Genomic DNA, 23,033 nt, shown 5'->3' on the forward strand with positions numbered 1-23,033 from the left:
TCCCTGTCCTGTGTTCTGCAGAGACTGACGGGGAGACGCCCTGGCAGAGGGTAAAGCCACCACAATGCCACAGGGTGAGGGGCTGGGCTCCCAGTCCCAGGGGCAGCAGGTGGGATGCTGGGATACCAGCACCCCCATGGGGGGTTGGCAGTGCCTCTTTTCCGGCACCATGGAGAGCAGCAATGCCCTCTGCCCCGACCCTGCTTGGACCTCACCCCAGTACAGAGGCTTGACTGCAGAACCAGTTCCTCTTAAGGTCATACAGCAAGATTCTTGAAAGGGGTCTCAGACACCCCCGCTTTATCCAGAGGAGAAAACCCGGGCCCCAGGCTTTATGCAGGGGCTGCGGCTGTGCTAGTGGTGGTACTGAGGATGCCTTCCACCTTTGTCACCCTGGCCCGGCTGCGGAGACGAGGGCTGGAATCCCTCAGCCCTGAATGCAGCATCCGTTGGCTTCCTTCCCTGTAGTTATGTGAATCATGAAATTTTCCTCCCTGTGCTTGCCAACAGACTCCTAATGTGGTAAACCACAGCATGGGGAGGGAGAGGACTCCAGCAGCCTCTGGGTAGCCCCAGGGCTCAGCAGCCCGGGCCCAAACACGCCCCTCCGCTTAGTCCCAGCTCCAAGCTCCCAGAAGGCTGCAGCCTGCCCCTACCTCTGTGTCTTCCATGCTGTGTGACCTCAAGCATATCCCTTGCCCTCTCTGAGTCTGCCTCAGTTATCTGCTCCCTTACACCCGGGGGCCAGCCCTTGCTCTGGGAGGGACCAATGACATTTTCTTGCAGGGGCCACCAGGTGCAGTGGGAGAACCGGGCCTTCCTGGGGAAGCTGGGATGAAGGTAAGGCGGGATGAAAGAAGAGAAAAATGGCTTGTTGAAGCCAGCTCCCGGCTGGCGGCCACATCCTCTCCATGGAAGAGAAACGGGCCTTTCTTGTGCCTGGGATAATGGGTTCTCTGTGCTCCTGGCTGGGGAGCAGAGCCTAGCTGGGGCCACAGCATATGGCCCAGCCGGCCCAGAGCCCCCGCCCCTGCCCCCTGTCTGGCAGTGTTTTCTCTGGCACCTGCCCCACCCTGGGGCTGCCGTACCTCCTGGCCTCTGCGATACCATCTGCATTTCAGCATCAGTACCCCTCATTACCTGCTGGGACACAGGCGCCCATTGATCCCTGGGGTCTGGGCAGAGCCCCCTCCCCGTTCTGCTGTTGGAAGGGGACGCTGCTCCCTGCGCAGGTCCAGGAGACCTGGGACTGTCCGTCTTGACTTAGTTTCGGAATCCTTTGCTGGAATAATGCAGGAAACCACCCCCTATATAAAACAGATAGAAATGGGATGGCTCTGGGTGGGGCAGGGCTGCTCAGAGGAGAGCGTGCAAATCCCCGCATGAGAAAGACCCTTTTGGGGTCTTGTGGAGGAGGTGGGTGACATTCACCCTGGTTCATTTAGGGCCTCTTCCTCATTTGGGTTTTTCTCCAAGACTCTCAGGGAGAGTAAATTCTCAGAGTCTGATACTCCCTGGAACCAAGCTACCCGGGTTTGGATCCTGAATCTCTCACTTATTAGCCTCATGAGCTGGGGCTAGTTACTGAACCCGCGGTACCTTGGTCTCTTCATTTGCAAAAAAACATACCTTTCCTGGCAGGATTGTTGTGACGCTGTGTGAAATTAAAAGGCACTTAGAACAGCGTATGTAAGTGTGAGCTGTGATGGTGGTGGTGGTTCTGACACGGCCAGGGCTTGCTGGGAACAGGGGCTCTGGTTGGTGTTTTGCAATTTCTTTCTGGTCCTGGGGAAGAAAGATCTCCCCCCACAAACCCCCTCAAATCAGAACTGGTGAGAACAAGAAGGTGGGGTGAGGGCTGGAGCTGGTCCTACCCGCCCTGGACTTGCGTTTGGTTTTTCCTAGGGTGATCTTGGACCTCTGGGCACCCCTGGGGAGCAGGGCCTCATTGGGCAGCGGGTAAGTCAAAGCAATTCATTCTTCCCGGAAAGCACCCCCACAAGGGTGTTTGGGTGGGGGGAAGGGCTTTATTCAGCCTCCCTGAGCCTCAGTGTCCTCAACTGCAGAAAGTGACCATGAATCTTTGCAGCCTTGTCCAGTCTGCCTTGGCAGGCCAGCATTTCCACCATTCAGAGGCTCAGAAAGAAGTATTGTGTAGTCAAAATGTTTCAGACTCTGCGTGTTCGGTGTTCCCTCTTACACATTAGCAGTAGCCTTTTCAAGGCTCTGAGAAGGCCTGCAACCAAGAAATTGGGGTTTTGGCGGGGGTTAATCCAGGGTCTGCAAACATGTTTGACCTCCAAATGTTTTTTATTGAAAAACACCTGTTATCACTGAAAACTGCTCCATGGAAGGTTATCTTTCCCTTTACCAAAAGAAACCCACAAGGTTTGGTTTCCTCTGAGAAGCTTTGGGATGCCTCTGTGTCCACCTCTCTATGCTCTGTGCTGGTTTATGAGGTCCCTGCCTAAATGTGGAGCCCCGGGGTGCCATGAGGGATGCAGAGCAGGCATCCTCTAGCATCTTACAGATGGGGAAGGTGGGGCCCAGGAGTGAGGGGGAGTTAGTGGGGAGCCTCGGTTCATGGGGGCACCAGGCTTCCAATCCAATTTCTCATCTTTCCCCTTTCCCAATGCTTCATGCTACCCTCTGCCCAAAGTCAACAGAGGCTCCACAAATTGAGTCAAGACAGAATGAGAGGAGAAGGCCACATGGCAAGAAAGGATGAGTGTGGAGCCTGAAACCTTTACATGGCAATCTTGTCAGTCAAAAGAGATAGAATCAGTGTAGTTTCTTGGAGTGCCACATTAAGAAGGATCCTGAGGCCCCATCTGGGCATAGTAGAAAAGAGAATGACGAGGATTCATTTGATGCCCACTGTGTGCCAGGCATTTCGCAGCAGTGAGTAACAGAAGGCCTTGTCCTCATGGAGCCACATTTAGATTGATTAGTGATGTCTGCCACTGGCCCAAGAAAGGTGGAATCCCCACCTGTCACACGTCTTTGCCATCCCTGCATCTGATGACTTCTGAGGCCCCTTCCAGCTCATGCTAGACAGCTGTGAAAAAGCAGAGAGAGATCCAAACTTAACTTGACAGCTATTTAGAGAACTCATATGTCCAGGGGCATCTCTGGAGCTAGAAAGGCAAGCAGGGAACCTGACTGAAGATCAAATGGGGATTCAGGTTCTTGTTATCTTTCCCAAACTTGCTGGCAGGAAAGTCTGAGGGATGGCCTCACTACTTTGTCTGAGAAATGGGATTCCACCAAGGTGCTCCCTGAGGACCCACTCCAGTTCCAGGAAGAATATGCCCAATGGCTCCCACTTGTGGGATGCTCATGCTCTGTCTCACAGGAACCCTTAAAGGAAGTGTTTCAGCCCCATTTTCAGATGAGAAAACAGACACTCATGGGGGCTAAGGGGTTTGCTTATGGCCAAACCACCAGTGAATAGGAAGCCCTGTAGGGGCATCGAGGTCTGTCTGAGGTCAAAGCCTTTCTCAGCTACGAGGCTGCACACCTCCCCATTGCAAACAACCCACCTGGACACAGGTGTCCAGCATGGCTCTGTGACCAGCACTTTCTAACTCATGTCACCCCTACCCAACCCCACCCTGCCGCAGAGCAGGCTGTGGCTTGGGGGTCTGCTCCATGGTATACTGGTTGTGCCAGGCATTCCAAGGCTCTACTACCCAGAGATCAGGGGTTGGGGTCTTTCCCCAGGGAGGGGGAGGAAATAAAGGCATGCCTGGCCCCCTCCCCAGTAATGTCTTCTCATCTCTCCGCACTACCCTTTCCAGGGAGAGCCAGGCCTTGAAGGTGACAATGGGCCTGCAGGGCCCGACGGGCTGAAGGTAAGTGTCTTTCTGGTGCAGAATCTAGGGAAGAGGGAATGTTCTGGAACTGCCTTCTATGTCTGCCTCCACTGTCCTCCCATCCACGACCTAAGTTTTCTGCCAGAAGCACTGTGTTCCCATAAAGCCCTGAGATCAGACCTCCCAGGGAGAGCAGGATGGGTGAGGGTGAGCCCTGTCCAGCGCCCGTCTCTGACTGCTCAGGTGGGACTGGGGACCATCCCCACCTTCCATTCCTCACTGCTGCCTTTCTCCTTGAAACTGCAGCTTCTCTTGGGTGGTACCTGAACACCTGCTCATGCCAGGCCCAGAGCCAGCAGCTTTGATATCTGTTGTCTTCCAAACATCCTAAAAGATCAGGAGAACAATAATCACCACCCATGACCCACAAGCCACTATTTACAGAGGACTAGAAACATAGGTATTAGGTACTGTGCTAAGCCCTTGGTATGTGCCACCTCGATCAGTGCTATGGGGTAAATTCTGTCTTTGTATGAGGAAACTGAGACTCAGAGAGGTTAAGCAACTTGTCCAAGGACACACTGCTAGTAATTGGCACAACCAAGACCCAAGCCTCAGCTACCTCTCTGCACCGTGTGCCCATTCTAAAGGTGAAGAAACTGAGGCTTGGGCGGAGATATATTCATCCAGAATTTATGGCTGTGAGTGGAGAATCCAAAATTCAAACCCCGGGCTCACTCTCACAACAAAGCATGTAGGCCTAATTCAGCCCTAGATTCATCGGTTGCCACAGGTGCTGGGGCCTTAAAGAGGGGACAAGGTTCCCCTGCACCCCAGGGCAGGTGGGCATCCCTCTCTGACTTAGCAGCACCACCTCCCAGCCCTGGACCATTAGGTGGGTTTTCTCCAGGGCTGACCTGTCATACTGTGAGTCAGCTGCCCAGCTCAGGGTCCCAAGTGCCACAATTCCAGGATTCCCTTTGTCACCCATAGACTCTCCATGTGACCTCAGATAAGCACCCCTCTTCTCTGGGCCTCCATTGCCCCATCTCCAGACTTCCACTCCCATGCTTGCCCTGGGTCCAGGGCTTCCCCATCTCCCAGGAGCCTTGGTGACAGGCCCCTGGTTAGCGCCCCATCTGCCTGTGTTTGGCTTGCAAGGTCAGGAGCGCCCCCTGTCTGCCATCCGTCTACCTTCTCTCCCCTCCAACTCTCCTGCGTCCTAGGGTTCAGCTGGGTCTGGCTTGGGAGACCCAGAGCACTTGATGGCCTCTCCACACCCTTTGCCAAGTGCCTGCTGGAATTGTGATGACACTGAAGAACATTTTGGCTAAAATGTTTTGTGTATTCACAAGGCTTGCACCACTTGCCTTAAAAGATTTACAGGAATTAACCCATTTAATCCAGCAACCCTCTGAGCTGGATTCATTACCATCTCCTCTTGAAAGATGAGGAAACTGTGGCACAAGGCAGGGGCCCCCTCCATGTCTGGGCAGCCACCTTTCTTCTCCGCTTTCTTCTTCATCTTTCTTCTCCTTCTTCTCCAAGTGGGATGGGAGGGGGTCTTCCAGGCTTGGGCACCTTACACAGACTTTCCTGCCCCTCAGTCCTGCCTAGCTGCTTCCTCTTTCACCCCCTCCAAAGTCAGTCCTACCCCAGATCTTGGGCTGGAGTCGTGACGCAGGTGTGCGGTGACTTCCCGGCTCCTCGTGTGAATCCAGGAGAGAATCTGTTTCCTTTACAGTGTTTGTTCAAGAACCACCTTCATGGTGAAAACCTCTTGGACATGCACAGCATGTTATTCCTTATGCTAATTAACTCTTTTGAGTTCGCTGACAACCAGCATATGGTGGCAATGGTGACGGTGACTCCAGTAATAGCTAATGTTTATTCCAGGCTCAGGCATCAGACTAAGCTAAGCTGCCTTTGTGGATTATCTCTTTGAATCTCTACAGTAACCCTTTGGTGCTTGTTTTACAAATGAGGAAACTTGCCCAGGTCACACAGCTATTGAGTGGTGGCAGCAAGATTTGAATCCAGGGTGAGGGAGATACTGTCCCCTGAGCAGAGAAACTTGGAATTCGAAGGAGCCAGAATCCAGGGGCTTACCCATGCTCTGCCACTGACTTACATGCGGTGTTGGGAAGTCTCTGCCTTTGTCTGGGCCTCAGTTTCCCCATCTGTAAATTGAGAGGGTTGAACTAGGCAACTTGTAAGGCTCTTCTGAGCATTGGCAGATGTCCTGGATTCCGGGATTCCCTGGTGCCCGCCCCCACCCTGGGCCCCATTCTGCGTGGGATCCACAAGGACACCCAGCCCAGCTGTGTGGGGGCCCAGGCTGTGGGGGTCTGGATAGTCCCTGCAGCCAGCGCCCCTGCAGGGCCCAGGCCGGGGCTCCTCACTGAAAACCAGCCCAGCCACCTGGAACAGGCTGCCTGCCTCCGAGAGCTCAGAGAGCAGGTGGCCAGGATGACAGGCCAGAAGGAGAATCCTGCAGCCAAGAAAGTCCTCAAGAGGGTCATCAGGCCGACCGCCTGTCTGCATGCCAGGCTGTGCTTGGAATCTGAGAATCCCAGTGGGAAGGGACCTCAGGAACCAACTGTCCGACCCTTTCCTGGTGCCCAGATCTGCCCTGCACTGGCCCACGCCTCAGCTTGGCGCTTCCCTCCCTCACGTGTGTCATCTCTGGACCCCTCTCATTGGGAAATCCTCCTGCACTGGAGCTACAAATGTCCCAGCCATCCTGCACCCCAGCCTCCTCCACCCAGGGCCCAGGTCCCAGCAGGACCAGCCTGCGGGGTGTGCGCTCAGTGGTCCAGTTCCCAGGCTCTGGCTCCCTGCCCTGTGCACTCTGCTCTTTCTCCTGGGTGCACACCAGTTTATCAGTGTCCCTGGTAAAGCATGGCACTAGAAAACAAAATGGGCAGAGACGAGCCCTGCTTCTCCAAGCCTGCTCCCCGGCCCACCCCTTCCTCCTACCTGTGACTTCATACCCTCTCCCAGGGGCCCCTCTGAGCAGTCGCAGCTCAGCCACCTGCAGACTGGCCACAGGCCCTGGCGGAGGTGGCCCTCTGATGGGTATCTCCCACTACCCCTGCTGCGCCCCTCACATCTGCTCTGCTCGTGGGGCCAAGGGCAACAGCCTGTGCCCCATCCTGGCACCGCCTAGCCTGCCAGACACAGCCTGGACATGGCAAGAGCTGTGTAAGTGTTTGCTGCTGTCCACTCGACAGGGGGAGGTTCTGCAACCAGTGAGCGTGAGAACCACACAGAGCAGACAGTCACGGGAGAGCGTACTCGTAATAAATAGAGTAAGACATAAAAAAAAAGAGAGAGAGAGAGAGGATGGAAACACACAGTCCAATTGAAGTATGCCTTTAAAGCTAAATTTACTAACTAACTTCATTGCTTTGGAACAGTTAGTTCACTGCTCTGAGCCTGGTGTGTAGCAATCGAAAGCATTACCTATTACTTGTTATTATTACGGTAAGCTGTTTTGTGTAAGCAAGGGCTGAAAATGTAACTCGAAAATGTGGAAAGAGTTTGTTCTGAGAGGCAGGCTGGGGGAATTTTTCTTTTTCCTTTATAAAACTTTCCTTTAGCTTCTTAAGACTCTGTCCTCCCAATGTGTCTACAGCGTTGGGGAGAAATTGCCCTAGTCTCCCAACCTGCTCCTTTCCTGTAAACTCCACGGGGCGGGCGTGGTCAGGGTCCTCTCTTCCCTCTGAGCAGCTCCCTCCGTGGCTAGAAACTGTCTTGTCCTCCATGCTCTCCATGCCAGCCTGGCCTTTTTGGCAGAGCCATCAGGGGAATTCAGGAGCTGGCTGGCTGTGGACATCCAAGTGGAGCCCTGAGGATTGGCGCCTCTGATGACCTCGGTGACTAATTTTTTCTCTCTCTCTCCTCTCCCCTCTCATGCCTTTGCAACCCAGGGGGACAGGGGTGACCCTGGGCCTGACGGTGAACGTGGCGAGAAGGGCCAGGAGGGACTGAAGGGTGAGGACGGGCCCCTCGGTCCCCCTGGCATCACTGGCGTCCGGGTGAGTGTGCACAGGGCTCCTGGGTGCAAATAAAACTCGTGCCTGTTTAGGCAGCTCGGTGGGAGGTCTTTTGCCAGCAGCCTCCTAAGGGTCTTGTCCTGTGATCCCTCCTTCATCTGAGAGCTTCCCAGAGAACCAATTTGATCATGTCCCTCCCTTGCCTAGCCCTCCCCTGGCTCCCAAGTGCCCACAGAATAACATCACTCTCCTTAGCCTGGCTGCTGTGCCCCACACAAACCTGGCCTCTGCTGACATCGTCCTACCCAACTGCCATATTCAGCCACACTGAATTCAGCAGAAGAGGCACTGGCCCGAGTCTCCATATTGCTGTGTGACCTTTCACTTGCCCTTGCCCTCTCTGGGTCACACATTTGGTATGATGAAGGATTTGGAAGAATGTGTGCTGAGCTCACTTTGAGTTCCAACATTCTGGGGGCTCTTTCTTAGTGAACTTTTGAGTATTACAACCATGGAATAGGCAGCAACATGTGGCAGAAATAGCCCTGACCCAAGTCCAAAGGCTGAGTCCTGGCTCGAGCACCCACTGGCAATGTGGCTTTGGACACATCACTGCCTCTCTCTGAGCCTTAGTTTTTTCATCTAAAGAGTTGATGAAGCTTTGGATAGGAAAACAGTTTATAAAATGCACCAGAAATATGAAAGATTGTCTTTATGAATTTGGAGGAGGAAATGACTGGAAGCTAGTGGCGGTGGCAATGCTGATGGTGGTGATGGTGATAGTAGTGATGATGGTAATTATAGTGGTGATGGTGATGATAGTGATGGTGTTGGTGATGGTGGTGGTGAACATGCCGGTGGTAGTGGTATTGGTGGCAGTAATGGTGGTGATGGTGATAGTGATGATGATGGTGGCAGTGAAGGTGATAATAATGGAGACAACGATGGTGATGATGGTGGCAGTGAAGGTGATGTTGGTGGAGACAATGATGGTGGTGATGGTGGTGAAGGTGATGATAGTGATGATGATGGTGGTGGTGATCATGGTGGGGATGATGATGATGGCAGTGAAGGTGATGATGGTGGAGACAATGACGGTGATGAGCATGGTGGTGGTGTTGGTGATGGCAGTGGCAGTGATGTGACACTGGCTGTGGTGATGGAGATGGTGTTGGTGGTAGAAGTGTTAAGGTCTGTATTTTGCTATCACTCCCAATTCTCATATACTGGAACTGGAAAGATGTTCACTGGGGCCAGATTGAGTGTGTTTTGGGTGACGGAGGTTAAGAGAGGCCTATATTTGAGTCTCTGCCATCAAGGCTGCAGGACCAGAATCTCCCATTCCATGGCCTGAAAACAGTGGAGTATTTAAAAATAGAATTTTATGAGCCATCAGGGCCTTTGCAGAAATCCTTCTATATGGATGGGGGCCCAGCAAATGTTTTCATTCTGACCCCACAGCCTCACCCCACTGGATGCTCTAGCCCTTACTCAGGATTTCCCACACCATGAAGGATGCTCCCGGCTGGAGAGGGCCTGTCAGAGCAAGTGACCAGACGGCTTCCCTGTCCTGAGGGAGACTCCCATCTCCCTGGCCCTGGACTGAATTCTTTGTCACTGACTCATTTCTCCTGCTGACAAGGGATCAGCCACTGCAATCACCTCAGTCCACTGGCAAATTCCACCAGCCCCTGTAATCATGCTTCACAATTGCCCGAACTGGATCAGCCTAGGAAAAGGGGTGTCACAGAAAGTAAGAATCCACATTTCATTCTAACTAGCTGGGTGACCTGTCAACAGGGTCATGTCCCCCAGCCTGTTTCTTTAGCTCTAACATGGGATAGATAATCTCTACCTCCCAGCCCTGTGGCCAGAATTGGATGAGATATAGTACAAAGTGTGGACACAGTGCCTGGCCCATGGTTGAGGCCATGACGACTGTTAGTGTTTAATTACTGGAGGAGCAAAGACCTTGAGACTGTCAAGTGCAATGCTATCTGGTAGAAACAGAATATGAGCTACGTGTGTTAATTTAAAATTTGCTGGTAGTCACATTTTTAAAAGGTAAAAAGAAACAGGTGAAATTAATTTCAATAATACATTTAGCACAATATATCCAAAATACTAACATATCAACATGTAATCAATATAGGAAATCATTAATAAGCTATTTTGTGTTCTTCTTTTTTGTACTGAGTCTGATATGCAGTGTGTGATTTACCCTTAGAGCACGTCTCAATTCAGATGTTAAATTTTCATTGGAAATGCTTGATCTGTGTTTAGACTTCATAAAATATACAGTTGAAAATGTAGATTCATACCCCAAGTTGTTCCAAAAATGCCAAAAGTGTTCCAATCATTGAATTACCAGTTTTTAAATTTAAGTTAGTTAAAATTTAATTGATTAAAAAATCCGGTTTCTCAGTCGCAATAGCCATATTTCAAGTGCTCAGTAGCCGTATGTGGCTAGAGGGTACCATATTGAACAGCGCAAAGCCAGTTCAAGACCTTCACGTTAGAGGTGGGGAAACTGAGGCACAGAGAGAGGGGGGGACTTGTCCAGGGTCACGTGAGGACTTAGGTACCTAGTACCAGGATGCAGGGCAGTCTGTGCTTACCCTTCTAGGCCCACTGCTCTTCCTGCCCTTCCTCCATCACAATTAGTCAGTGCTTCCTCTTAGAGTCCAATGCCTACTCCAAGATGAGACCATCACCTCCCTCATCCTATAGCATGTGCCTCTGTTAATGCAGCCAAAGGGATTCAATCAAACCAGCTCATTAGCGCTTATTTTCCCCAGCTTCCTTTGAGGTTTGGGCCTTGAGAGGACTGCCCTCTGCAGACAGTCTGGATGTTCTTTCCAGTCCAGAAACACTGCCTGCCCTACCCCCTACATCCCAACCCAGTGTGGCCCCAGGTGCAGACTTTCTTCTCTCACTCCTCATCTCTCTTACACTCATGCATGCACACTTACACACACTCACTCATTCCCAGTGAACTGAGTTTCCCGGACAACTGTGGAGACAAAGCCAGATGGGTCCCCTGGGGCAGGGTAGTGGAGAGCAGCATTTTGGGATGCCTGTAGGGGAGGGGGCAGAATGGCCTCTCAGAGGGAGTGGCCTGGATGGGCAGGGAGGGGGCCCTGTCAGTGGGACACGGCCTCAGGGATTGTCAGAAGTGACATGCAGCATCTCAGAGATGAGGGAGGACCTAGGACATCTCTCCTGCCTGCCTGTCATCAGTGGGCACCCTGGACTCGGAATCAGACAGATCTGTAGTTGAATCAGGGCTCTGCCAGGGACCAGCCGGACCCTGGACAAGTCACTTCACCTTTGGGCACCTAGGCTGTCACCATCTACATACAGGAGGGGGTCTGAATCAGTCCTAAGGCTCAGGGTGGCTAGGAGGGTGGATCAGTGCATGGCACGTGGAGAGGGCTCAGTGCAGAGAGCTGCTCCCATTGGGACAGCCTGGGCATCAGCAGTAACCATGACAACAGCAGTTTATCGTGCGCTTACCATGGGCCGGGCACCTCGTAAACATGCTACTGTATCACCAGGTTGAATCCTCAGCTCTGTGAGGCAACTATGACCACTGCCTTGACTTTGTAAAGACAGAGATCACAGGAAGTTAGGTCATGCTCAAGGTCACACGGGCATTGAGCGCAGAATCAGCTTTAACCCAGGCAGTCTGCCTCCAGAGCTAGTGCTGCAAGCTTCATGGATCTGCCTCAATTTTCTCTCATTCCTCATGTTTCTCTCTTTTTCCCTCCTTTTTCTTTCAGGGTCCTGAAGGAAAACCAGGGAAGCAAGGCGAGAAGGGCCGGACGGGAGCCAAGGTAGGATCCCCCCTTTTCCTCCTGCCCTGATCTGTGCCATGTCCCTCCCTGACAGCTTCCATCCTCCCCTCCCCTCCCCTCTGCCGGGGCCTGGTGACAGCCTGTCTCTCCTCCACTGCAGGGTGCCAAGGGCTACCAAGGACAGCTGGGTGAGATGGGCGTCCCTGGAGACCCCGGATCCCCTGGCACCCCAGGCCCTAAAGGGTCCCGGGGCAGCCTGGGACCAACGGTGAGAACTCTCTGAGTGGGAAGGGTCGGGGTCAGGCATGGGGCAGAAGGGGCCAAGGGCAGAGAGGAAAGTCTCACCTCACCTCAACTCTCAGCTGAACACCGTGCTCATTATCCCAGCCACTTCTTTTGAATCATGGATCCCTTTGGGAACCCATAGAAGCTACAGCCTTCTCCCTGGAAAAGTACACACAGCACTGTATTTCTTACAATTTGAAGGGGTCAGGGGGGTCTTCTGAAGCCGTTTAGAAACCCCAGTTAGCAAGCCCTGCTATCAGGGTGTAGAGACGGAGACCCTTGGGAGTATTTTTATTGAACAAGGAGTTTTCCCACTGGAAGTAGATTCATGAGGGTCAGGGTGAAGCTGCTCTCAGTCCCTGCATGACTCTGAGGATGTCTCAGTCCATTGCTGGTCTGCCCTGAAGGAAGGGCCCCTGAGGGGTTTGACCGCTGCAGGGGGAGGAAGACCCCAAAGAGGAAGCAAGGATGGGGCCAGATGAGGGTGATGCAGCGTCTCTGAGCCGCCAGTGTGTGTGGATAAACAGCTGTGCTGGTTTGTGGGACCTGCAAGATTCCCTGCTGTGAATGCTCCCATGGTGGCTGATTTCAAGCTACCAACACGATGTCACTGAGTGCGGACTTGGGAGCAGATGTGCAGGAGACCTCCATTATCTTGTACCTTCGATCCCGGTATCCACGGGGCATCCCGGAACCAATCCCCTGTGGACACCAGATACTGAGGGGTGACTATATTTCCACCACCCAGATTCAATAAACGGAAATAACCTCATAAGCGTAGGTAACAGTAAAATGTAGTAAAATTATTAGGAAGGGATGAGTTTGGAATATTTATCATCTTTGTTTTTAATATAATAGAGTTAACTGTAAGTTCATATAATTTAATTTATCATGGTGATTCTGTTTAACAATTGGCTTACAAAAGTTTAGCAGTTGGCTGGGGGGAGGAGGGGCCAGGCTGCTGGGCTGAACCGGGCTGGAGCCTGGGGCAGAGACGGTTCCTGCGGTGAGAGCCGCACTGTGTATCAGCGTGGGTTTTCTCCTCTCGTAGGGTGCTCCAGGACGGATGGGGGCCCAAGGAGAACCGGGACTAGCTGGTTACAATGTAAGGAAATCTCACCTCCCCTTCTCTGGAACTCTGCCCTGCAGGCCTGCACTCAAGCCTGCCTAGGCCGCTGCCCCCACCACCTCCCAGCTGAGGGCCAGCCCTCAGGCCGCTGAAGATTCATGGTCTCCCCTGCCCCAGGGAACGTCTGGGCCCACAGACCAGAGTGGGGTTCAAGAACCACCAGTGGGCTGGGCAGGGGTGGGGTGGACAGAGACAGATTCCACCCCCACCCCTCCAGCCCTCAATGAGTCCCTCCTTCTCATAGCTCACATCTGAGCTTCACAACTGCTCTCTGTGGAAGGGAAGACCGTAGCCTATTTTTGCATCCAACTGGGTGCCCCCCACTTAGAGGCAGCTGAGCCAAAGCCACGTTTCACATGTGGGAGACCAGGCTTCAGAGGGGCACAGGCGTGCTCAGAAAGGGACACTGAGGCTTAGAGTAGGGGGGCTATAGAATGTGTGTACAGGGCCTGACAGCTTAAGTTTGAAGGTGGTATCCCATGTCTGAAAGAGGTCCAGCAGAGAGGAGGGGCGGAGGAGGAGCACGGCGGAGAGAGGGCAAAGGGGATGGGGACCGGAGAGAGCGTGCTGGGAGCCCAAGGGCAGAACCTGCACCTGCAGGTCTCACCGCAGCTTGGGGAAGCCAGCTTTTTGCCCCCCGGGAGGACACAGCTTGTTCTCCTGAAACCTGGACCTGGGTCTGCTCCAAGATGGTGTGAGCAGAGCCTTCAACCATCCAAGCAGATATCCCTTGGAGGTGTAGCTGGGTCCAACATGGCATGACTGGGAGGCCAGGGCCCAGAGAGGCACAGGGCTTGCTCAGCGTCACACAGCAAGTTGAGGCAGAGCCAGGACCCAGTCACACAGCCCAGAGTGTCTCCATCTTTGAGTTCTTGTCCTTCATCACTTGTCCCTCCCAACTCCTCACTCCCCCGTGCTCTCACCTCCTGCCATCTTGTTTCCTGCAGGGACACAAAGGCATCATGGGACCCCTCGGACCTCCTGGACCAAAGGGCGAAAAGGTGAGTGTCTAGTCCCGGGCAGCAGCTGCTTTCTTATATCTGGGGCTGGTGGGAGTGAACCCCTGGGCCACTGTGGCTGGGCTAGCATGGGAAGTTCATGGCAGGCTCACCCCTAATCCCACCTCCGCCAGCCAAGAGGCCGGTGTCACCCCGGCTGTGCCCGGCAGGTAGGAGCCATTAGACCTACGTTCAGCATGGATGTATTCAGTGTCATCTCTGTGCATGGCACCAGAACAAAAACAGACACAGCTCCTGCTCTTCTGGGGCTTCCAGTCGAGCAGGGGAGATGGGCATCAGTCGTGTAATGAAGCCGTTCTATCATCTGTGTGAAAGTAGGAAGGGAAGTCTGGCTCATGAATGAGATGACCACCGAGAGCCAGGACAGGCTTAGGATGGAGAGTGAGAAGCACCAGCATTTCAGGCCAGGAAGGAACCGCCCAGGCAGAGGGAAGGCGTGTCCATTTCCCACGCCAGGGCTCCAGATTCAGCAGGGCACAGGGACTGCTGGAAGAAACCTTGCTGACCATCACGTCCCGCCCCGCTAGGCAGGAGGGAATGTGGGGGCCAGAGCTCTGAGGGTCACATTCCGAGGCAGCACCGAGCTGGCCCCAGGACCCAAGTCCTACGTTAGAGGCTCGGTGTCCCTCCTCCCTTTCCTCCCTCTTCCTCCGAGGGCTCAGCTGGACCTCCTCCTTGCCAGCGGCCAGCTGCTCTCTCCGTGCCCCCCTGCTCCCCATCCCTCCTTTCTTTTGCCGAGTCAGCTCCCCTCTAACTACAACCCGCTGTTGGGTGAATCACCCCAGCCTGGCTGGCTGTCCATCTGGCCCTTTCCTCCTGCTTGAAGAACAGATCTGCAATCAGAGTGGGCCGCGGGCTCCGACACGCCCCACAGGAAGCTGCAGAAAGTGTCACTCAGTGCCCTGAATCCCTCCTCAGCCCTCACAGTCGGCTGGGGCTGGCACAGGAGGGGTTAATGTGGACTCTGAAACAAGGGGCTGCCTCCACTCTGGGCCATCTGCAGCTGCAGAAGCAGACGTTGTGGCTGCTGAGAATTGGACCCTTACCCCCAAATCTGCCCTAAGTCTGTTAAGGCTCAGGATTCCCTGAGCCTCGATGGCCTCTTCTGTTAAGGGGGCAGGTACCTTGGGGACACGAGGCTCAGCAGGACATCACGTGTATGCTAGCCAGATGCACTTTCTGACTTGTAAGGCAGTATTATTATTCATTCAGTCATTTATCTGCTAACAAGGATTTGTGAATTTATGATTATTTAGTGTGTTCTCGGCCCTGAGCTAGGGGCTGTAGAATGATGCCCTTAAGAGCTCAAAAATAAAAATAGTCCCTTGAATGAATAGCCAACCAACCACAGCTGGATGGAGCTGGAAGGGGAGAGAGCAGGTTCCTGCGGGAGAGCCCCGAAGCAAAGCTCCTTCCCCAGGATTTCTCTTTCTTCATAACCCTCACCATGACCCTGGCACAGAGGTGTCAGTATACCGCTTGACAGATGGGGAAACTGAGTCTCCATGACGCTCCAGGACTAGCTCAGGATGGGGGTGGGGGTGGGGGTGACAGGATCAGAACTCAGAGTCTGTCTGATGCCAGGCCTCGCTTTTCTAGCCAGAAACAGACACTTAAATGGGCCAATACACTGTTCAACTTGAGGCTTCCCTGTGGGGCATGTGTCTGTTTACAAAGGTGGTGACCAGAGGGGTTGGGGAGATTGGATAAGACTCAGAGAACAAGGAGAAAGGTGGGGAATGGGGGGCTCCACCAGCTTTCTGGTGCTAAAAAAGGCATCCCCCAACTACAGCCACAGTGTGGGGGAGCGGGGGAGATCTGTAGAGCTGGCTTATGGCCCAGACATCCCCTTAGTTCTTGTATGGCCTTGGCTAAGACCCTTCCTTCCCTGGGCCTCAGTTTCTCCATCTGTAAAATGGGACCAGTGGTCACAGCAGTATAGGGGTGATGTATTGGTTCCATTAAACATACCTCATGAGGTTCCTGGCACATCAAACACTAGGTAAATACAGCCGCCTCCCCAAAGCGCCCCAGTCCAACTGTCTCCCCTCACAACAGGACAGAGCCCTGGGATAAAGAGCCATAGAGAGCGATCAGGGAGGAGAGGGAATCCCTACTCCCTGAGCCAACCACCCCTGGGTACAACTGGTTCTAGGCCTCTGGCCGAGTCCCTCCTGCCTTCAGTCTCTGCCCACAGGAGCCACAGAGGCCCAGGGCCAAGGCCAGCCCTCAGGACTGACTCGGGCCTGGGACTGGCTCCAGACCCCAGGATGGCTCCCCTCTCTCCTGCCTCTCAGCCTCCCCTTCAATCCCTGCCAGAAGCAAGGGGGCTCAGAGGTGCCCTGGCTTGAGTCCCCTGCCCCGAATGCACCCCCACAGGCGGTGACACTAGTTGCCTGGGGCTAGAACATTCTGAGCTCTGAGGTCCTGCCCCCTGCTGTTCTGCCTACACTTTCCTTGTAGCTAGCATGTGGTGTCCAGACACCTGTCCTGCAGGTGGGCCACGGCCCAGGGTGGCCCGCCACAGCCCAAGGACCTCAGCTCTAAACTCTGTCTTCCCCTAATCTGTCTACCTCTGTGCCACAGGTCCTCCCTGCTGTTGTTATTATGAACAACAGCAGTTTTCCAGGCCACCCCCTGAGCCCCTGCTCTGTGCGCAGTAGCGTGCTGAGGGCTTACCAGCCTTTCATTACTGCGTCCTTGGAGCAGTGCTGCGAGGCATGACAGTCCCGTTTGCAGATAGAAGACTGTCTTATGAATAAGACCCTCAAGCTGGCTGGCTGCTAAGTGCCACCTGGGGCAGCCCAGGGCCTTCTCTGGGGCTCCCACCATGGGTAGGACGTTTATCCTGAAGCTGGTTCTCAGCCCACTTTCTCCCAGCAAAGGTCAGAGAAAGGGACATTTTCACTGAGGGCTGAATAACTGAGCAGCTCACACCACCTCTCTGTGCCTCAGTGCCTCATTTCCTCATCTGTAAAATGGGGAGAGTAAAATCACCTGCTTTGTACGGTTGTTGGGAGGCTTCAGTGAGTGCCTGTGTATGGGCCGTGGGCCCGTGGCAGTGCCCACACCTGCCAGCTGTTGGAATTATTATCACTCCCTGCTGGGCACCATGCAGGGATGTATGCATCATTTCATGGAATCTCTGCCACTCCCCATGGTATCACCAATGTCCCCTTCCCCCCACCTCACCCCTATTCCGCAGCTGAGAAAAAGCTCTGAGACAGGTAGGGACTGTTGAAGGTCTGGGCAGCTGGGTCCCTGCAAAGCTGGGTGTGACCAAGGTCTCTGCTGCTAGCTACCCAGTCTGACAGCCTGAGGGCGTTGGCCTGGGGGTGTCCAGCATGGGGTGCAGGTGGTAAAGAGCATCATTCTGTGTTCCATCTTCCTGGTTCCACACCTGGGTCTGCCTTTGACCCCATGTCTTCCTGACCCCACATCTGCCCCTTCCCTCTCTGGCCTCAGTCTTTCTGTCTGTAACCCTAAGTAGGCTGAACTTCCTCTGATGAAGGCCCTTTTGGCCTCGGTATGGAGGGTCGGGAATTCCCCAAATTCACCAGAAGCACGTTTGTCTTAAAACTGGTTCTGTGTCCACAGGGAGAGCAGGGCGAGGATGGCAAGGCCGAGGGACCCCCCGGGCCACCTGGAGATCTGGTAAGGCCCCCTCACCATCCATCCCCTGGACCACTGCCAAGATGGAGCTCCAGCCTCCGGCTGTGTAGGGAAGGGGAGGCTGAGCAGGGGTGAGGCTGCTGCAAGCTCCACGGAGGGTGTGGCCTAGGAGGTCCAGGTCTGACATCCCCTGCACCTGGGGGCCCATGTTTTGTGCTGTCCTTGTCGTTTAGGGCCCTGTGGGTGATCGAGGAGACCGCGGGGAACCAGGGGATCCTGGATACCCTGTAAGTAGCAGAGCTCCTACCTGCTGGCAGCATCAGGAGTGTTGCAGGAGGGCATTCCTTGGCCTCAGCTCCATGCAGCCTGGAATTAGAACAGCCTCCACCAGGAAACAAGCCTGTGCTTCCACCGCTGGTGCAAGTGCCCAGGCTTTAAGCACAACCCCTCCTGCAAAGTGCTCAGGGCCTAATTCATGCCGAAAGGGGGAGGATCCGAGACCTGTCCTGAGGGAGGGAGAGGATGGGCAGGGGAAGGAGACCTCTCCCATTTAAGGGCCTCAGGGTCCACATCTGTGGCCAACAACAGCTCTCCCAGCAAGAGCAGTGGGACAAGCCACTGAATGAGCAGCCCGCACCTCCCACACCCCCTACCCAGGCTCTTTACTGCCCCACCTGCATCCTCGCTGGCAGGGTCATTATCTCACCCATTTTGCAGATGAGGAAGCTGAGACTTGGGGGACAGTGACACATGGCTAGGAAGAACAAGGGCTTCCTGGGGGTCCTCCAGGTTTGGAAGTTGCCCTGGCCCCTGTCCCCTCCAATCTGAGCCCCCTTACTTGTCTCTCCTTGACTTCCAGGGACAGGAGGGTGTACAAGGCCTCCGTGGAAATCCAGGCCAGCAGGGTCAACCCGTGAGTGGTGCTTCCTGTCCCATCCCCCTCCTGCCCTGAGAGGGGTGGTGGAGCAGCAGTGGGGGAATTAAAGAACTGGGCCCTTTAAAGCTTAAAGGGACCCTCCTTGCAGGAGGGCCTGGGGCAGCCCATTCTGGTTTTTCCTACCCTGACCCTGGGGGCCTCCCCAGAGCCTGCACCCCCAAACCCCTCCCCACCCCTCCCCCTCCAGGCGGAGACTGGCCACCCTCCCCAGGAGAGAATCCTGGGGCTGCCTTGCGTCATCTCACCTTGGTTTGCAGGGGCATCCGGGACCCCGGGGGCGGCCGGGCCCCAAAGGATCGAAAGGGGAAGAGGTAAGAGGGCTGAATGTCCACAGGGAAGATGGGCCCTGGGAAGGGAAAGACTGGCCCAAGCACACAGCAAGTGGGACTCGGGGCTGGGGGTGTGATGAGAAAGAGAGGGAACCACAGGGAGGGGCCCCTCAGGGTGCTGTCTGGTCGAGATTCCTTTCCTTCAAACAGCCTGAGGGAGGGGGATGACCAGCCCTGTGTTTAGGACCTGTAGGAGGGAGACCACCTGTCTGAGATCAGCCTGGGATTAGAGGCCAGGGCAGTTAAGATCCAAAGCTGGCCTCTCTTCCCACCGTACCACACCGTGGAGAGAGAGAAAAGTGGGAGAAGTGAAGTAGGGGGGTATAGAGAAGGAAACAGGGATGGGGGTGCTCATGGAGGGAATTCAGAGGAGTGGAGGAGAAATTTCCTGCTTTGCACTCAGGGCTCCTGCATCGGCCCCCACTGAGGTTGGGCCAGTGCTCTCTTAACGCCCTTAATCTCCTCTAAGGCAAGCACCCCTCCATCCACACACTCATCCCCCACCACTCAGGGATACCACACTCCTGAGGATTGAATGGACCAGCCAATCATGGGCTCAGCTCCTACCAGGAAGTTGCCAATGCCCAGAGCCTCTGCAGCAGAGTTGCCAGTGAGGGACCAGGGCCCAGAGCAGGGTCAGTGACAACACTGGCAGGTCCCAAGGCCAGCCTTGTCCCTGGGCTTCCAGTGAGGGTGCTTGGGCCCATTTGCAGATTCAGATGCCAAGGCCCAAGAGGTGGAGGGGCAGGGCCCAGCCACGGAGGGGCCCATGATCTTCTCAGTCACCCCCTTCCAGAGCTCCTAGGGTCCTACACCTCCTCCAGGAAGCCTCCATCATGTGCCCCTTGATTTTTCAGGGACCAAAGGGAAAGCAAGGCAAGGCTGGGGCACCAGGACGGAGGGGGATCCAGGTGAGTGATGCACAGTTTCTCTCTCGCCCCACCCCTCCCCTCCCCAGAAGCCCTCACCAGCTTCATATTCACTCCCAGGGCCTGCAGGGGCTGCCGGGGCCTCGGGGCGTGGTGGGGAGACAGGGCCTAGAGGGTGTCGCTGGACCAGATGGACTTCCTGGCAGGGACGGTCAAGCAGGACAGCAGGTGAGCAGGACTTGGGGTTAACAGAGGGCATCTCCATTTGAGATGAGGTGTATGCGTGGTGGGGTGTGAGGTACCGCAAGCCATGGGCCAAGAGGAGCAGGTTTGGAATCTTGGATGGGGCAGAATCAATATATCCAGAAGTTTCCTGCTTGGGCAATGGCCTCATCCCTTGGGACCTGGGACTGTGGCCCGTCTCACTGTCTCTCCTCCATGCCAGCACCCAGAGAGCCATCCCCTGCCAGGTGAATAGAGCTTCTGGTTTTTAAGATTCTTCCCTTCTGCATTTGCACATCCTCAAGTTCTCCTGTCCCACTAGCCCAGCCATCCTCACACACAGGCAGTATGACCTCCATCCCTGAGTTTGACCTTCCTACCTCCAGCTCTGCCCAGAGTTCACCCAGGCTTTGAATCATCCTACCTTCTTGGCTGCCTACTTCCTGAAACATGAAAAATCCTCCTTTGCCCTCTTTCTTTACAGGGGGAGCAGGGAGACGATGGGGACCCTGGCCCCATGGGCCCTGCTGGGAAGAGAGGAAATCCCGGTGTGGCTGGCTTGCCTGGAGCACAGGGGCCCCCAGGATTCAAGGTCGGAAACTTGTTAATCCCCCTGCCCACCCTCCACCCTTTCTGCCTTGATATTAACTATAATGATACTGACAGTAACGGTGACATAGGCACCCATGTCCCAGGGCCTGTGTAAAAATAGAATCCACTTTCTCAGAGGTCCCTCCCTAAGCTTAAACTTGACTTTAAAGGATCATTTATCCAGGGAGCTGTAATACTGCCCCCTACCAGGCCCTCCAGACTCAACCACTTGTTGAGTTGTCCATGGGTGCCCTCTTGTGGGCCTTTGTGGAACAATGAATGATGCTGGCTGCTGGGACCCTTCAAGGCATCTTCTTAAAAGCTTCCTTGAGCAGTGAGGGAGGCAGCCATGAGTTAGTCTGATCCCAAGACTAGACATTGAAGGGAAGATTGAGATAAATGAATCAGACATGATGCGCACCCTTTCTGAGCTTGAGGTTTATTTGGGGAGAGGTTGGAACCCTCCATGAAGACAGCAGACAGAGGGAGAAGTGGCCCTGGCCCAAGGAGGATTTGAATGAGGCCAAAGTGGAGGCGACATTCTAGGCAAGAGGAGCAGCGTGAGTGGAGGTGTAGAGGGTGATCTGCGTGGTCTGTTGGGAAGACTAATAAAGAGGAGAGGCATGTAGGAGAGTGGAGGGGAAGGGGGGCCTTGAGTGCCAGAGTAAGAGAAGAGATTTTGCTCTTAAGGAGGCTGAAGTCTGGAGCACCCCTCCCCCAACCCCAAGCATCCAGAGATGTCAACTACAGCGGAATCTATTCTGTCTCTCCAACGGCCCTCCCCATCTCCTAGGACCATTTCCTCCTTTGACTGGTCCTCTTGCTGTGTTTCTTTAAGGGTGAAAGTGGGTTACCTGGGCAGCTGGGTCCCCCTGGCAAGCGAGGAACAGAAGGAGGAACAGGCCTTCCCGGGAACCAGGGGGAGCCTGGATCCAAAGGCCAGCCGGTGAGTGAGCCCCAGGGAACACACATGTTCACACGCACATGCATACGCAATACTCACATTCCCACATGCACATACACAGACTCAAAGCCACCTCCATCAGTGACAAGGATGGAGCAATGCCCTCTGTGGGCACCAGATACCAATTCTGCTCCCATGAGTAAGGGGTGGGGGAATGGAAGGAGGCTGAGAAATGAGATCTGAGTGGTCCCTTCAGAATGAGGAGAGGCAATCTCAACCAGAACTCTAAATAGCCTTAAATAGCTTTGTATCTATTAGAGAAATTGCATCTATAGTTTGAAAAACTTGCCACAAAGGCTCAGATGACTTCACTAGTAAACTGTAGTAAATGTTTATGGAAGAAATAATACCAATTCTGCATAAACTCTTCCAGAAAATTGAAGAGGAAGGAATCATTTCCAACACATTCTGTGTGGCTAGCATTACCCTGCTGTCAATGCCAGGCAAAGACATTACAAGAAAAGAAAACCACAGACCAACATACCTCATAAGTATAGATACAAAAATTCTCAATACGGTTTTAGAAAAGTGAGTCTAATAACGTATTAAAAGGATATTACGTCAGGATCAAGTGACGTTTATCCCAGGAATGCAAGGATGGTATGACATTTGAATATAAATCAATATATTTCAGCATATTAACAAACTAAAAAAATCCAACCATCACATTAACAAACTAAAGAAGAAAATCCAATTAATCATGTCAGTCATTGCAGGAAAAGCAATTGATAGAATCCGACTCCATTTCTGATAAAAACTCTGAACAAACTTGGTATAGAAAAGAACTTCCTCAACTGGATAAACATCATACTTACTAGTGAAAGAGTGAATTCTTTCTCCCATGAGCAGAAACAAATCAAAGATACCTGTTCTCACCACTTCTATTCAGCATTGTATTCACAGTTCTAGCCAACACAATTAAGGTGAGAAACAGGAATAAAAGGTGTTCGCATCAAAAAGGAAGAGCCAAAACTTTTCATTTGTAGGTGAAATGATTGCATAGGTAGGAAATCCAGTAGAATCTACAGTAAACTATTAGAATAAGGGCGTTCTAGCAAAATGGTAGGACATTAGCTCAATATACTCAAATGAGTTGCATGCACTAACAATGAGCAGTCAGAATTTGAAATCTAAAAAGCAGTACTATTTACAATAGTATGAAAATATGAAATACTTAGAGATGCATATGACAATAGGTGTGTAAGACATGTACACTGGAAAACTATATAACATTGCTAAGATAAATTGGGGGAGACCTAAATAAATGGAGATATTTACTGTGTCCATCAGTCAAAAGACAATATTGTTAAGATGTCAACTTTCCTCAAGTCGATCTGTGGATTCAACACAATGTCAGACAGAATCCCATCAGAATTCTCTTGTAGAAAATAGCAAGCTGATTCTAAAATTCATTTGGAAATGCAAAAGACCTAGAATAATCAAAACAACTTGGAAAGAGAAGAGCA

General features: G+C 53.4%; 1 protein-coding gene across 3 annotated transcripts in view; it reads left to right on the forward strand.

Moving 5' to 3' along the window:
- COL27A1 (collagen type XXVII alpha 1 chain) overlaps nucleotides 1–23,033 on the forward strand; it is a 142,337-nt gene that overhangs the window by 99,592 nt on the left and 19,712 nt on the right. For 2 of the 3 annotated variants that reach the window (XM_031450269.2, XM_031450271.2), the window contains 16 exons: nucleotides 787–840; nucleotides 1,906–1,959; nucleotides 3,801–3,854; nucleotides 7,748–7,855; nucleotides 11,596–11,649; nucleotides 11,771–11,878; nucleotides 12,947–13,000; nucleotides 13,972–14,025; nucleotides 17,641–17,697; nucleotides 17,889–17,942; nucleotides 18,515–18,568; nucleotides 18,850–18,903; nucleotides 19,779–19,832; nucleotides 19,911–20,018; nucleotides 20,497–20,604; nucleotides 21,442–21,549. In XM_031450269.2, the coding sequence (XP_031306129.2) occupies nucleotides 787–840; nucleotides 1,906–1,959; nucleotides 3,801–3,854; nucleotides 7,748–7,855; nucleotides 11,596–11,649; nucleotides 11,771–11,878; nucleotides 12,947–13,000; nucleotides 13,972–14,025; nucleotides 17,641–17,697; nucleotides 17,889–17,942; nucleotides 18,515–18,568; nucleotides 18,850–18,903; nucleotides 19,779–19,832; nucleotides 19,911–20,018; nucleotides 20,497–20,604; nucleotides 21,442–21,549 (1,137 nt within the window). Of the gene's footprint in view, nucleotides 1–786; nucleotides 841–1,905; nucleotides 1,960–3,800; nucleotides 3,855–7,747; nucleotides 7,856–11,595; nucleotides 11,650–11,770; nucleotides 11,879–12,946; nucleotides 13,001–13,971; nucleotides 14,026–17,640; nucleotides 17,698–17,888; nucleotides 17,943–18,514; nucleotides 18,569–18,779; nucleotides 18,904–19,778; nucleotides 19,833–19,910; nucleotides 20,019–20,496; nucleotides 20,605–21,441; nucleotides 21,550–23,033 lie in introns of those variants that run through there. The other variant, XM_064490441.1, reaches the window with a different exon arrangement.

The sequence above is a fragment of the Camelus dromedarius genome, chromosome 10 (assembly GCF_036321535.1).
Source record: "Camelus dromedarius isolate mCamDro1 chromosome 10, mCamDro1.pat, whole genome shotgun sequence".
Taxonomy (NCBI): Eukaryota; Metazoa; Chordata; class Mammalia; order Artiodactyla; family Camelidae; genus Camelus; species Camelus dromedarius.